The sequence below is a fragment of the Carlito syrichta genome, unplaced genomic scaffold (assembly GCF_000164805.1).
Source record: "Carlito syrichta isolate Samal-C Ts95f unplaced genomic scaffold, Tarsius_syrichta-2.0.1 Scaffold86271, whole genome shotgun sequence".
In the NCBI taxonomy this organism is placed as follows: domain Eukaryota; kingdom Metazoa; phylum Chordata; class Mammalia; order Primates; family Tarsiidae; genus Carlito; species Carlito syrichta.
Genome location: NW_007030367.1, coordinates 483,973 through 500,549, shown reverse-complemented (window position 1 = coordinate 500,549; position 16,577 = coordinate 483,973). Strand labels below are relative to the sequence as shown.

Genomic DNA, 16,577 nt, shown 5'->3' with positions numbered 1-16,577 from the left:
TGAGGTCTCGCTGCCCAGGCGGGTCTCGAACCCACGGGCTCAGGCAATCCACACACCTCAGCTTCCCAAAGGCGCGGGATTACAGGCTGAGCCACCGAGCCTGGCTTAAAGTTTTCTCTTTGCTTGTTTCCTTTTGGCTTTGGATTTGATGTATGTATGTGTTTTCAAGTTTGTTGTTGCGCTGTATTTTCTGCTGATTCTGTGCTCTGTTATTCCCTTGGAAAGTGTGTGGTCATTCTTTTTTTTTTCTTTCTTTCTTTCTTCTGTGCTTAATACCTTTTTAAGTGTCTCCTGTATAGCTGGTCTGGAAACTACATAATCTCTTAGGGATTGGATGTCTGGGAAGAATTTTAATTCTCCATCACTGATGAAACTATGCTTGACTGGGTAGGAAATTCTTGGTTGAAATTGTTTATCTTTAAGGACTTTGAATATTGGACTCCAGTCTCATCTTGCTTGTAGTTTCTGCCAATAGGTCTGCTGCTATTCTGATTGGTTTTCCCTGGTAGATAGTCTGACTGTTCTCTCTTGCTGCCTTTAGGATTTTTTCTTTTGTGCTTACTTTGTGTAGGTGAATTACTATGTGTCTAGGGGCTGGTATTCTCATTTGATGTCCTGTGGGGCTTCTCTGTATCTCTTGTGCTTGGCTGGTCACCTCTCTGGTGACACGGGGAAAGTTTTATTGGATTACCTCTTGGAATGCTTGCTCCAAGGTGTTCTCCATTTCCCTTCTTCTGGGATACCAATCAGGCATAGGTTGGGCCTCTTAATATAATCACACACCTCTCGTAGGCTTTGTTCTTTCTTTCTGAGTTTTCTTTCTATGTTTTTTATAAATCGGGTTAATTCCATGTTCTGGTTTTCAAGTTCTAAGATTATTTCTTTGGCTAGATTAATTCTGCTCTCCATGCTTGTCATCTTGTTAATTTCCTGGATAAAATTTTTTACTGCCAAAATCTATTACAAGTTCTTTCTGTGTTGCATCTTGTCTTTCTTGAGTTTTATTCACTGTTTCCATCCATTCCCTGATCCTTGTTGTATTCTGGGGCATCGTTGGTGACCTCCATTGTCTAGGCTCTGAGGTCTGATTTTTGAGGAGATTTCTCTTTGTTACACTTGAAATTATTTGTGATCTTCCTTTGGTTTTTCCTCATTTGTGACAGATCTCTTGCTTTTCTGTTGTCTGTGGGAGAGGCTTTCCCTTCTGATATTTTCTCAGCCCTTTATTCTTCCCTGATCCAGGCTCTGAATATTTTCTATTTTGAAACAGGACTGTGGATGGGATGGTTTTCTGACTCTTGTAGTTTGGAGAGTTGAATAAGGTGGAGAATGGGGAGCTAGGATTCAGAAACTACTTGCAAATTACAGTGTTCACTGATTGTGGGTATGTGTTCTCTGAGACCTACTTCCCACTGCCACTCTATATGGCAGTGCAGTGGGTACGTGTGTGTACCCCCTGAGTCCAAAATACAATGACAGCAATGAAGAGCACAATGAAAAATAGAATGAAATAAAATGGACAAGAAATAAAAAGAAGAAAAAGAACATGACAATGAAAGCAGAAATCAAAGCAAAAAACCATTTGAACACACACACACAGACATACACACACACCCCAAAACAAACTGTAATAACAACAAAGAAAGCAGAATGAGCAACAGCAACAAAAAACCAACAAAACTAAACACACACACACGTCTAGCACAAGATGAATGGAGAAGAAAAAGAGAAAGATTGGAAAAACAAAAACAAAACAAAAGAATTCAGACTGAACCCTCACACATATATTGACACACCTTAAACTAAAAAATAAAAAAAGAGAAGAACAAAAGAACAAAAACAAACCACCAACAACAAAAAAACCCTGAAAGATGAACACTCAATCATTCACATATACACATAAACAGAAAACAAACAAAAGAAGAAAAAAAAAGACAAGAAAAAAAAAGGTGGGGATGCAGATCAAACCCTCGCATACACATTCCTGCACAAAGGAAAAATATTTTAAAAATAGCTGAATTAACAAGCAAAACATTTTTTAAAAATTGTTTTAAAAATTTTTTTTAAAAAACCCTACCCTCTTGTGGCAGGCTCTGTAATTGTTCCTCTACTCTCCTCTGCTATATCCTGCAGAGCTTCCACCTCTTTCATTCTCTCCTCAGTGTCTGGAGCAGGGAAGAAGGAGAGGCAGTGGGGGTGGGTGGGGCTGCAGCCCTCCCCTCCCACTCTCCTATGGTCAGGGAGATCTCCTGGTGGGGAGGTGTGGGATTGTCTCTTCCCCAGGTATGAAGTTGGGGGTAGGGGTGGGAGGGTGTCACAGTCAGACCTATCCTGGAATGGAGTTCTCTATTGTGACTGATTTCCAGACTCCGCCTGGGTTCTCCCTCTCAGTTCTGCCACAGTTGTATGGGTCTGACATTCAGAGGATTGCTGGGAAGGAGGGGGTTTGTGTCAGAGGATAGGTGGTCAGCCCTGGACTCACCACTGATCTCTTTGGAGTTCTTCCTCATCCTTTTCTGGCCACACCCTTTGTCCTGCCGCTGGATCAGGGTAGGGGGTGGGGCGCCTGGGACTCAGCCCTTGCCAGGTGCCTCTGAAGTTTGTGCTTTCAGGATATTCCCTCTGGGTCATGATCAACCCCGAGTAGTTCCCAGTTACAGAGATTGGGTCTGTTGCTCCATAGTGAGCAAGTTGGAACACTTTCCTGCCCTGACTTCAAGATGGTGGTGTGGTAGCTCTCTCGACCTTGCCCGTGGGACTTTGCCCCTGGGCTCTCTCTGCAGCCCGCTTCTTAACAGGAAAACTTTTGTCCATTTTTTAAAAAATGGCGCTCAGTTTCTGTGACCTGGGAAGCATCAGGGGCCAAGCAGAGAAGCTGCAGCCCCAGCTGCTGCACCAGGAGGGCCCTGCTCGTGAGCCCCTACTTAGTCAGTCTCTCCCAGCATTTTCTTCCCAGGAAGGATTTTGTTGATTTTAAAAAATGGCACTCTGCTTCTGCACCCCAGGAATTGCTAGGATCCAAGTTGAGCCGCTGCGGCAAGCCGGCTGCTAACTGCCTAGCCCTCACTCAGTCAGCCACTCACACGCCCACTCATTCACCAGCACACACACACACTTTTCCATACACTCACACCAGGACTCGCATAGTCTGTCTGGCTTGGCCGCCCTCTTCCCTGGGAGAGCCTAACTTTAAAAAGTGCTGTCGTTCACTTTATAAGGACCAACAGGTCACCTGATTCTGCCCATAGAAATGGCTTTTACTTTGTGCCTGAATGATCTACTAAGGCTTACAATAAATAGACCTGTAAGAGAGAGGACCTTGCACATGACAGATGCTTTCTCAGGAATGTTGAGAAATTCACTATAAAGGACTCGGTGGCAATTCTAAATGGAAAGTGTAACGAATAGACATTTTAAAAAGCAGCAGAGGTTTGTGCCTGCCTAGCAGTGTTGGACATGAAGTGCCACCTAGCGGTTTGTGACAATCATTTCAATTCCATTTCTCCAGTTAAGTTGTGGAGTTGGGTTTTTAATGGCGTTCTTAGTCACGGAACAACGAGGACTTTTCTAGGCATCTTTCTTAGAAATTAATGACATTTCAGGGTTGCCCTTTCTCTGAACACAATGGAAAATACCGTGGTCATTAAAACCATGATGAACAACCAAATTAAAGTCGCGATGAGCAACAAAATCCAAAGAATGTCACAATAGATTCAACGGATAAGACAGAAAAGCTCATATTTTGTCAGTGTTTAAATGATACTCTTTTTTTTCCAGTAAGATGCATTCATACACTTGAGTTCATTGTGTTTGTCTTAAAAGCTAATGAACACTGTATAAAGGAACCAAGATGGGTTTTTGGATCTGTGGTGGAAATGAAAGCTGCTTGCTTTGGGAACTTTAATTCATGTGATGGGCTGCAAATGCTGGTGCGCCCAACCAGTCCTGTGCTGAATGTTCTCACATTCCTACCCAACTCCTCTCCATTTCCAAGTGCAAGTGGTATGACCCATCCTTTTGTGGGGCTGCAGCTACACAAACTTGACAATTGAAGATGCTTTACTTTTTATCACACATAATAGCTTACTATTATACTTTACATTTGCTTTGCAAGTCTCTCCACCAGATTTAAGGGTCCAGGCTTGCTGATTTCTTTAGAGATTGCATCATGCTCTAAAATGATCTGTTTTCTAGTGTATTTCTTATCTTATTTCTATGTCCTATCTTATTCCTTCTTCCTCCATGTTTTTCTGACCACTTAGCACATAGGAAGAAAGTAATTTACTACAGTTGGAAGAACCTATTCCTAGCCTACATCCAGAGGTTGCCAAAGGCAGTAGTAGCTTAAGGGTACCTCTTGTTGAATTTTTGACATGTGTCCAAAATATTTACTTTAACATGTGTTCTGTTAAAGTATTTCTGGAAATGATGACAATGGTGATATGTGAATATAAGTTAGATCATACACTCACTCCTTTTTCAAAACTGCCAGTGATATCACATCTTACTCAGAGTAAAACCAACGTGCTTACCGTGGGCTGCAGAGCCTGATAGGATTTGCTCCCCATGACTTTCTGACCTCATCTCTCATTATGCTTCTCCCTTCGTCAGACTCTACTCCAGACACACTGGCTTCTTCACTGGTTCTCAAACATGACAGATACATTATATAATGACAACATGACAAATAATTATAGAATTTATGAAAATTCTGTTTTCTTCTTAAAAAATAACAAAAATGAAATAAATTAGATATGGATCCAAAGAGATAAGGGTGGGTTTTTTTGTTTTGTTTTTGTTTTTTGAGATGAGTCCAACTCTATTGCCCTGGCTGGAGTGCAGTGGTACAATCATGGCTCACTGCAGCCTTGACCACCTGAGTTCAGGAAATCCTTCTGCCTCAGTCATCTGAGGAGCTGGAACTACATGCACATACCATGCCCTGCTGATTTTTTTGTAATTTTTGTAGAGCTGAGGACTCACTACATTGCCCAGGCTTGTCCCAAACTCCTGGGCTCAAGCGATTCTCCCTCCTCAGCCTCCCAAAATGCTGGTATTATAGGCATGAGCCTCCACAGCCAACAGAGATAAGGGCTGTGTTGCTGTTAAATTTATTTATGTCTGTCTAACTTACTTGTATGTATTCACTCATCTTGACCCCAAACCTTCCAAATCCAGTACATTTTCTCAAACATACAGAGAATGAACGTATAAAAGAAGAAAGATGGCAAAAGACAAACCAAAGCCAGAAAAGGAGAGCAGAACTGGGGGTTTGGAATAATGAAGTCATAGACGTGAAATGAGTAGTCACTGTACACCTACCATGGTAGACTTCACTTTTAGGACTTGAGCTAGCGTTGAGAATCCAGTGAGTAGAGTGCTTTATGCTTCTAATTTAGTGATTTGCTGATAATATTATATTTTTCCCATTCAGTATTTCAGAAGTTGGGTTGTGTTTTATGATCTTAAAATGAGGATACGTCGTATACATACATTTTAGTCCTCGTCTCTACAAAAACAAAAAAATCAGGACGTAGTGGCATGCGCATGTAGTCCCAGGTACTCAGAAAGCTGAGGCAGAAGGATTTCCTGAGCCCAGGCGGTCAAGGCTGCAGTGAGCCATGATTGTACCATTGCACTTCAACCTGGCAAGAGTGAAACCCTGTCTCAAAAAACAAAAACAAAAGAGCCACCCATATCTCTTTGGATCCGTATCTAATGTATTTTATTTTTGTTATTTTTAAGAAGAAAACAGAAACTTCATAAATTCTATAAAGTATTTGTCATTTCGCAGATTCTTAAGTATAAAATGTCAAATATTAAGATAAAAAGCAACCCAGAACACAGACTAACAAGCCATTTATCCCTCCCCCATCCCTCTCTCCCTCCCACCCTTCCTCCCCTTCTTTCCTTCTTTTTTCATTCATAAGGTACTTAAAACAGTCAAATTTCTAGAAACAGTAGATTGGTGATGGCCAGGGGCTGAAGGGAAGGGGGAATGGGAAGATAATACTTAATGGGTACAGAATTTCAGTTTTGCAAGATGAAAAGAGTTCCTATTTTATTAGATAGATGATGGTGATGATTGCAAAACGATGTGAATGTACATAATACCACTGACTGTACACTTAAAAAAGGTTAAGATGTAGATTTTACAGGTATATTTTACCACAATTAAAAATAAAAACATTGATGGCATCTTAGAATTGAACTTGCTAGAATACTAGCATGTTCCCCTTCATATCGTACGTGGGGAAACTGCTCACTGACACATAAAAGAGGTTCTAATGTAAAAAGGCAGCAAATGATAAAGAAGGCAGTTATCTAGGCTCTGGAGATAGCAGACCTGAATATTAATGTTGGCTCTAACTCTTAGAAGCTTGTACCACCTTGGGAAATTTCTTAAGTTCTGTGGCTCAGTTTCCTCATCCGTCAAGTGGGGTTGATGGTTTCTGCCACTCGGAACTGTGAGGATTCCATGAACATCAATACACCTGGCAGTTCATAGAGGGAAAATGTTTAATAGAGTCCTTTTGCAAGAGGGAAGAAGAATTGAGTCCGGTTACAAGGGGAGTTAGGTTACGAGTCACTCATCCATAGTTCACTTCTTGTGACAAGAGCACAGACATTTCTCAGAGAACAAGCTTCTGCAATATTTTAGAAAAAGTCATTAATAATACCAGATACATAATTAAGGTTTCATTCGTGTTTAATGATGGCTAACTTGAGAGTCCACATACTTTAAGACAGATACTTATCTTTTCATTGGCACAGCTGGGCATTTGTAGTTCTAATGATTATTTTGCCTGGACCAGGGAGATCCCCTGTAACATGTAGGTGATTTCTTCACTGCTAATTGCTACTGCCTGTTTGTTTCATATACTCAGAAGCTGAATGAGAGAAAAGTATATCATAACACTAGTAGCCTGTTACAGTGAAGGGATATTAAATCTATAATAATACATTTTTAAATAGTAGCAATAGCTGTAGGCTTCTAGAAATGAGCCAATTTCTTTTATGACTCAGAAGTTTGTTTCCTGTGGTTAGTATATGTATATATTATAAAATATATCTGTACACACACACAGTATGACATTTGTTTAATGACTGAGGCAGAATTCTCTGTTTTGATTGTGAAATGTTATGATGTGTTCACACAAATATATTAATAATGGAGAATTACATGCTTTTCAAGCTCCAGATTTAAGAGGCCAACTAGAAATATGTGTCTGCTTGTTTGAGCCAAGAAAGTAGTTTTTGTTTACTGTAGGTCTAAACTTGATGAGTTGCCCTAGAACATTCTTATAATGTTCTTTCCAGTAGACAAAACTGAGGATCATGGCCTTGACTCACACCAGTGGGGGATCAGATAGAGAAGTTCCCAAAATGTCTGATTATTTGGCAGTTTTATTTATGAGGCCATTTCAAAGTCAACAGAGATTACAAAAATGCAGTTTTCAACAAAGTAAGTGAAAATACTAATGGTAATAACTTTAAGTCAAGCATCATAACCAATGAGGTAAGGAGAATATGAATAGGGAAATGAGCATTTTTGGCTGGCTTCTGACCTATGAAATCATCATGATACCTTTCCATCTTATTTCTACATTTAAGAAATTAGATTATGTTAATTTTATGTGTGTTTTTTAAAGTTCCTATTAAAAATAGAAATGCTCGTAATTTGCAGAGTTCAGCCTCAAGACATGCTCTCCTCAGGGCCGCTGGCTGTCCTCCCCAAGTCCCTGCCTTCTGGCCACACAGTCCAGGCCTGTCCCACCACCCTCTGATCCCTGCTGCTCTCTGACCAAACTTGCTTTTCATGCGCGCCTCCAGGGAATGTTTTTTCAGACCTTGGCAAACAAGCTACATCTTAAGATGTATTCACAATGCTCTGAGTTATGTAGTGTCTCACTGAGACATCTGGGCTAAAATTAAGGCAGTTTCCCCCTTGGGCTTCTGGTAAACTCCCATGAAAGGTATCCATAGACAGACAAGCAAATTGGCCAAGTCAGCAGAATTCTCAGTTGAGAGAGGTGAAAGATGTACTATTAATGGAATCCCAGGCTACTGGTATTTGCTAGGGTTGAATGGAAAGAGATTTCTCTGTTCCATTAGGAAAGTGAGTTTAAAAGGAATAAGTGACAAGAACAATAGGGACGTTTTTTAAAAAAATCCCATGTTACCCTTCCTGCTATAAAAGAGAGATTATTTTGCTAGATCTCTGCATCCTGTCACAAATAACTGACTTTCAACAAATACTGAATAAATGAATGAATCATGGGTGAATGAATGAATATGCTGCTGTACTAGGGTAGGAGTCGGGGCTTCTAGGGGTGCTGGGACCTTTTTTCTCTGTCCTGTTATAACACAGGGGACTTTAGCAAACGCCTGTGAATAGGATGATATTGTATTCTACACATGTGACGATATGTCCCTTACTCCTTACTGCAGAAGAACCTGCCTTTTTTCCATCACATCTGGGTGAGAGGACAAGGGAACAGAGTACTGCATCTGCCTGGTAGCTTGATTTTCAGTGTCATTGGTATGATATTCTTTGAATCTTTGGACAGTAACAGTGTGAGATGCCCTATTGTGGTTTGGATCCAAATGCATTATGACTGTGCTATTCATGGCTGAAGGATTCAAGTCTTATCTCAATCTCCCCTCCTAGTACAGTGTCTAGTGGAGAGCAGGCATGCAGGAAATGTGTGCATGCAGTGGCAGGAACATAATACTGATGGGGACATAAAATGCCCTTGTAGTCAGTATTTCTTTTGGTAGCTAGAGATAACTTTTAATTAAAGGAGATTTTGTACTAAACCTTACTTTTCCTTTCTTGATACTGAATTTTTACAAATGGAATTAAGAAATCGATACTGTGTGATAGTTTATAAAATTAGTTTTAAGAATAAATAGAATGGCCGGAGTGTGTATGTATTTGTATATATGTAATAATACAAGTTCAACTATTTCTTAACGTATTGTCCTTATAAGATGGGACTGATTTTCTTGTCCCCATTTTAATTTAGCCACTTACCATCTGGTTTAGGAATGAGTCATTTTGAATGACATTCAAAATGAGTTTCTGTGTTATAAAACAGATAAGTATAGTTGTGGCAAGTCACTGCGTGTATGTTGATTTTTGATTTAGACAGAACAAAAGCTCAGGAAAGAAAAACAAAGCAAAACGAAAGTGGGGGACCCAGGGAGGACAACTGTAGACTAATGCAAGCCAGTAGAATCCAGAAAATCAAAGGAAGACACAGCATGATGCTGTAAGTAAAAATAGTGGGAAAAGACACCTACCGACCATGAATTAATACTTATTGAAACTGAGTCATGAATACATGGGGCTTCATCATGCTAGTTTCTCTAATTTTACATATATTCGACATTTTCTGTAGAAAAAATTTAAACACAAGTATAAAAGCAAGGTGTTAACATTTATTACGTCTTTATGCTTGATTATGTGTTTATAATATGAAAAAATAAATTGATATAAAAAGAAATTTCACTTGGATGGTGAAGGGGAAGATTAATAATGCTCTGATATTATGTGGAGCACCTGCTGTGTGAATTCAGACAGTTCATATTCCTAAATGAGGTTCCTGGCTAACTCTAGGTTTCTATAATTCTATGAAGAATAGTGTTTTTAGATGTTTTTCTCCCTGCTAGATCAGGAAAACTTGGTGAACACTGTAAGTTCCTTAATTAAATCAAAGTATCAAGTTTACAGTTGAGCTGGATATCCCAGCCTGACCCTCACATACACTGTTAGTTGGATACTGTACTGTTGAAATCCCTGAGTTGGTTCCAATTTTGACTTAAACTTTTAACTGGATTGCATGTGGTCGATAAAGGGTTATATCATGAATTCAAGTAGCAAGGGTTATTTTGAAGGCAAAATAAATTATTTTGCATAAAGTAATTTAGGCTGGTCTTCTATGCTTTGGAAGTCAAGTTGACTCAACATAGTCTATACTCGAGACTCTTAGGAAGAATAAGAGTTTATACTTGGCCGGGCTCGGTGACTCGGCCTGTAATACTGTGCTTTGGGAAGCCGAGGTGAGTGAATTGCCTGAGCCTGAGGCTTCGAGACCCACCTGGGCAACTTGGCGAAACCTCATCTCTACAATAAATCAAAAAATCAGCCAGGCGTGGTAGCGCGTGCCTGTAATTCCGGCTACTCGGAAGGCTGAGGTGGAAGGATCGCTGGAGCCCAGCAGGTCGAGGCTGCAGTGGCCAGGAGTGGCCACTGCACTCCAGTCTGGCCACAGAGTGAGACTCCAACTCAAAAAAAAAAAAAAGAGTTTATACTTGAAACTATTAAGAATAAATGACCAACTCATTAAATTACAAGTCAATTATCTAAGACAGAATATACGATAAAACACTAAACTGTGAAGTCCCAGACAAAACACAGAAGGGAAACCAGTAAAGGAGGAGAAGAGACTGGCACGATAGGAGGAAGAGGAGGAGGAAGTGGGAACTGGTTATAAAAGATGGATCTATATATGAGAGAGAGGAGGGGGAGGTGAGTATAGTGGTGGGCACAATGCCTTGGGGTAGATGTTGGAAAGGAGAAGATGATGTTGGAGTTGGAAGAATGCTCATTAACAGAAAGGAATTGAGAATGATAAATAGAGGCAATAATTATAGTGTTCCAGGGAAACAAAATATCAAGGTTCTAAAGTAGAGGTGGAATGCTGAGCTTTTAGAAAGGAATTGACTAGTTTCTCCCAAGACTGGCAGGAAAGAAGAAATGAAGGATATAAGAGGCAATGTATAATATTGTGCACTGAAGAAGAAAGTGTGTAAGGGTCATTGCAAAGGCTCTGAGATCACCTCCTAAACATGGTGGGAAAACAGTGTGCAGTCTTGAGGAGAAGGGCCTAGAGGTCAGCCACAGAGTGCGAACCAGATTGTGGAGGAAACATGAATAAAAGTCTAGTCAAGAGGTTAAAATCAAACATGCATTCATCTTTTATTCAACCAATGTTAATTGAACGCCTATCATTGTTTCTTCATTCAACATTTAGTCAGCACCCATGTATGTGTGATGCAAAGACAAATCTCATAAAGATTGCAGTCTGTTAGAAGAGAGGGATGTGTACGTGGCCAACTCTAACCTTGTGAGAGTATGAGACAGTATGCTATGTATGGGGAGGTTATGAGTATTCTGGTAGGTAGAGCATGGGAGTGAGAGGAAGAATAGAGGCGATGAGCATTTACCTAATGAATCCACCTCCCACATTCTGAATGCAAAGGTACCAAATTGACAGTATCATAAACAAACACATGTGGATAGAATAGACCTTTACCTATTTGAGTCAGTTAACACAAGCATATAGTACTAATGGCTCTTAATTTTTGCTTATGTTCCTATAGTGACTTTTAACATTAACAAAAAATACTAAACTACCCTTGAGAACTGTGAGTGCTTGTTCATATCAATACAATACAAAGACCAGGCATGGTGGCTCCTGCCTGTAATCCTAGCACTTTGGGAGACCTCAGAGGATTGCTTGAGTCCAGGACGTTGAGACCAGCCTAGACAACACAGTGAAACCTCAACTCTCCCCAAAAAATAATCATAATTTTAAGAAAACAATACTTAATGAGAAACATGGTTTGCCGATTTTGAGTTGATTTTCAGTATCTGTTTTTATTTGGGAAAACTGGTTTCAGAATATCTCGTTTCCATATTATATGCAGTAGCTTAGGAGGAAACACTGCTCATTTTGCTGTGATGTCCTCTTAATCAAAGAAAGATAGTTTTACTTCTTGTGCTCACTGAACAGAAAGCTGATTTCTTTCTACCTAATGCCATGTAACTGTTTCTAAAGCACTGCTTGTGTGAGATTTTCAAAACAGATGTCTATTCATGTTCATAATCCAAATGAGGAATTTAAAGCTGTGAGGGCCTGTCTTGGCACTTTCTTAGATTGAGAACATGCATTTTGCATCCTGGCTGTTTTCCAAAAAACCTCCTTGAGAAGTTATGTGCATTTCGTTTTCGTGGTAGTCCCCAGGGATGAAAGTTGTCCAGGCCACTCCATCATACTCTTCGTAATGCTTGTAATTTAATTCTGGGCACTTCGGTTAACAGCATGAACAGAATTTTGCTGTGGCAATTGTGCAGGTGTGTGGTGAAGCAGCTGATGTTAAACATTTTTATCCACTCTAAGTACACATTGGATACTTACTAAATTAGCGTCTGATTCTTTTGTGGCCTGTTGGAAAATGTATCCAGTACACTTAAGATTTTAGAAGAAACATCCTGAAATTTTTTTTTTCACTAAAGTTGTGTTTTGTTTTTCTTTTCCTTCCCAACAAGTGACTTTTGTTATTCCCAGAATTGATTTTGGAAACTGCAGCCACTGGAAAAGTAAAACAATAGTATCAGTTAGTTCTAGAAAAATAATAGATGTCACATCAGATGTGCCCTAGGAAGGAAAGATGTGCAGTTTGTATTTTTTTCTGAAGGTGTTACTTGCCTTTTCAATTGAACCCATCTAGCCATTTTGGATTTCAAGTGGTTTTTCTTTCTATTATATTTGAATGAAGAATCCGGGAATTCTATTGAGATGATGTATTTTATGGTTGTGAACTATTTAAATGAGATAATGAGAGGTATCACATACCCTACTCCATAGTTTTCATAATGACTTTTTTTATGTTTTCTGTTCTTTGTGAGCTTTTTCATGTGTTTCTTTCATGACTTGCATATAAGACAACTGAGAAAAAAAATCTACATTGTTTCCCAATCCATAGTTCCTTGGGCATTTATACTGTGTGTAAATATACCCAAGTCTGATATTTTTTAAAAAGTAGGCAAGCCGGGCTCGGTGGCTCAGCCTGTAATCCCAGCACTTTGGGAGGCTGAGGTGAGTGGATTGCCTGAGACCGTGGGTTCGAGACCCGCCTGGGCACCTTGACAAGACCTCATCTCTACAGTAAATCAAAAATTAGCCGGGTGTGGTAGCGCACACCTGTAGTTCCAGCTCCTTGGAAGGCTGAGGCGGAAGGATCGCTGGAGCCCAGCAGGTCGAGGCTGCTGTGGTCGGGAGCGGCCACTGCACTCCAGTCTGGGCGACAGAGTGAGACTCCAACTCAAAAAAAAAAAAAAGTAGGCAGAAGGGAATGGAAAAAAGAGTGAGCCCCGGTATATGCAGAACACTGCCAGATGCTGGGGAGGTTACATGACAATTTATAAACTCTGGCCAGTGACTGAATGTAACATCATACCAGCAAGCAAACTCCCAGGAGGTTAGTGAACTTAAGACACCACCACCAAGGGCGGTCATTGCAGATAAAGTGGTTGAGCTTTTGGGAGGAAGAGAAAAAGCTTGGGGTGCCCCACCACACACTCACAAAGCTGTGCCTGCTCTGGGGGTGTGTATGCTGTCAGTGAATAATATCAGTAACCACTGTTCCTTTTGGGCCCTTGTTTTCTCCTTGGGATAAGAAATGATTTAGTTTGGTGAAAACATGCCTAAATGCTTGACGTGCCTGGCTTACCTGTTTGAGGTAAATGAATCAAATTGCATTCTCATTTTTTCCATTTGGCACTGACAGTTGTGCTGAATTTAATTCAGTCTCCTTGGATTAAAAACATGTGGTTTTTGTCTACCCACAATGCATGAGTCTTAAAGAGGATCAGCCCTACCCATGTTTTTTTCTTTTTCAGACAAATGGACACCTACCTGGGAACGGAGATATGTATCAAGAAAGGCTAGCACGTTTAGAAAATGATAAAGAATCCCTCGTACTTCAGGCAAGCGATGTTTAAATGTTGCTCTTTCCTCATGATGAACTTACAGAGTGTTTTAAATTGGAACGGCAAATTCAGATTGCTTACAGCAACCAGACTTCTAATAGAAATAAATGTGGTAGGTCATCTGTATACAGTAGGGAGTGATGAGGACTGGGGCGAAACAAGGGTATATACACACAGTCTACAAGGAGTTGCTCTTAATCAGTCTCAGCTCTTCCAGGGCCAGTCTGAATACAGGCACAATGTCATCAATCTGATGTCATCTCTCATCTAATCTGATCTGATTTTTTTTTTTTGAGACAGGTCTTGCTATGTTGCCCAGGCTGTTCTCAAACTCCTCGGCTTAAACAATCTTCCTGCCTCTGCCTCCCAATTAGCTGGGACTACAGGCACACACCACCATGCCTGGCTTGATCTGATTTTTAAAATATATTTTAATATATACCAAAAATTCAGTTAGATGAATATATGTAAAAGTCTGAATATATGTAAGTATGTATTTCTGAATCTGAATAGATAGAATTAATTTTTCAGTTTTTGACATGATACCATGGACCAGAAAAAATATAACAGTGGGTGGAGTCTTGTTTGTAGGCTAAATTTGAATTTGCTGCTTCATAATGTTTTGAATGCTTGACAACCATTTTTTCCTTTTGTATTTTGAACTAAATGAATTGAAGTATGTTTACTAGGCTGGTGATTACTGAGGAAAAACTCAGAGATTTTTCTTTTTTTTTGAATTGAGATCACACTCTGGTCACACTGTTGCCCAGGGTGGAATGCAGTGGCACGATCCTGGCTCACTGCAGCCTTGACCTCCCGGGCTCAGGTTATCCTTCCGCCTCAGCCTCCCTAGTAGCTGGGACTACAGTCACGTGCCACCATGCCTGGCTAGGTTTTTTTTTTGTAAGGATGAGATCTCGCTATGTTACCCAGGCTGGTCTTGAGCTTTTGGGCTCAAGCAGTCCTCGCACCTCAGCCTCCCAAAGTGTTGGGATTATAGACATGAGCCATTGCGCCTGACCTAAAAAAACTCAGAGATTTTCAATAGGCACTGAGATTGAAAGACTAACTCAACAGCTCCTCATGGAACTTTGAGTATGTTGAGTCCCCCACAGGTTTTGGACACATCTGTGATCAGTGTAATCTATGAAGATCTCATGGAATTTGAATTTTCTGAGTTTTTTTCCTTATTCTTCTTGAAGGAACAAATTTGAACAGTCCTTAATAATTTCAGCTTCAAAAATTAACTTTATTTCCTCTCTTCTAACACTATTCCCCCCACCTCAAAAAAAGATAATTTGTGTGCATGGCCTCTCTCATAAACGGTTGAAATGGTTTAACCTATACAGTATTGCACATCCTTAATCAACACTAACTTTCTCCAAATTGTATAGGCTATCTTAGATCAGCAACTAATATATATATAAATATGAATTTGAAGGTTCGATGTCTTCTTGTTAATTCTCAGGGTTGTTGTTTTTTTTTTTTTTTGCAACCATATGAGTGGTGGGATCATTTCAGTTTTTATTCCATTTAAAGAAATAGAGCATGCATTGGGACCCAGATTTTTTCTAACTCATTTGCTCTAAATACAGGTAAGTGTGTTAACAGACCAGGTGGAGGCTCAGGGTGAAAAGATTCGCGACTTGGAGTTTTGTCTTGAAGAACACAGAGAGAAGTTGAATGCCACAGAAGAGATGCTGCAACAGGTATGTGCAGCAGTCAGCACCAAGGTAGATTTTCCTGCTGAATGATTTGAGTTGCTGCATTTCTGTGTTGTATGATACCATGGTAAATTTTGTGATTCCCATAGACAGGCATATCTTAAGCACAGATCTAGAGTAGCAAGGTCCCAAGACAGACACACACACACACACACACACACACACACACACACACACACACACACACACAATGTTAAGTGTTTATGTCATTAGAATCTGGAATAAACTATTAATAGAATTGCAGGTTATTTTAATTTTCTTTTTTTTGCTTTCCAATGGTTTCCTAAAACTCAGTGAGGGGCTGATATTTTTTATTAAGAAATAAGATAAGCGCTATATATGACCTTTGTTATTGGGGAAAAATCTCATAATGTTCATACACACACGATGCTCATAAATGTGGATAGAGTACACATTGGAGCAAAACTGCTTAGGTTTGAATTCCTGTTCTGCCATTTCCTTGCTGTATAACTTTTGACAAGTTCTTAACCTCTCTGTTCCTCAGCTTCCTCATCTTTGGAATAAGTATAATAATTAAGAGTATCTACTTCATAAAATCGTTATGAGGATTGAAACGCTCAATATATTTCACAAGAGTACCTGACACATAGCAAACATAATATCATCATCAATGTTATCTCAGTTAAGAATATGTAAGGTTTATGTGTGTGCATGTATCTATATGATAAATGTCTCCCCCAACAAATGAATGTCTTTATTTGTGCTCCAAGGAGGGCATCTAAAGTAAACAATTTTTTTCAAAGTGTCTATACTTAGTAATTATTCTTTACTGCATCCTTCACTTGATATCTGCTGCTTTGCAATCATAAATGAGATAAATTCACATGTGACTTTTCATCATAAAACAGTTTTTGAATGTATCTTTTAAATTCTGGTAGGAGCTTCTGAGTAGGACATCCTTAGAAACTCAGAAGTTGGATCTGATGGCTGAAATATCCAACTTGAAGTTAAAACTGACGGCTGTAGAGAAGGACAGATTGGATTATGAAGATAGGTTCAGAGACACAGAGGTAAGTAACACCATCTCTCATTTTCCTATCTCTCTTCTTGTC

General features: G+C 39.7%; 1 protein-coding gene across 4 annotated transcripts in view; it reads left to right on the top strand.

The window, feature by feature from the left end:
• Positions 1-16,577, top strand: part of PPFIBP1 (PPFIA binding protein 1) — a 76,349-nt gene that overhangs the window by 7,572 nt on the left and 52,200 nt on the right. For all 4 annotated transcript variants that reach the window (XM_008057116.1, XM_021711865.1, XM_008057113.1 and 1 more), the window contains exons 3-5: positions 13,691-13,777; positions 15,376-15,489; positions 16,404-16,535. In XM_008057116.1, coding sequence (XP_008055307.1) covers positions 13,691-13,777; positions 15,376-15,489; positions 16,404-16,535 — 333 coding nt within the window. The remainder of the gene's footprint in view (positions 1-13,690; positions 13,778-15,375; positions 15,490-16,403; positions 16,536-16,577) is intronic.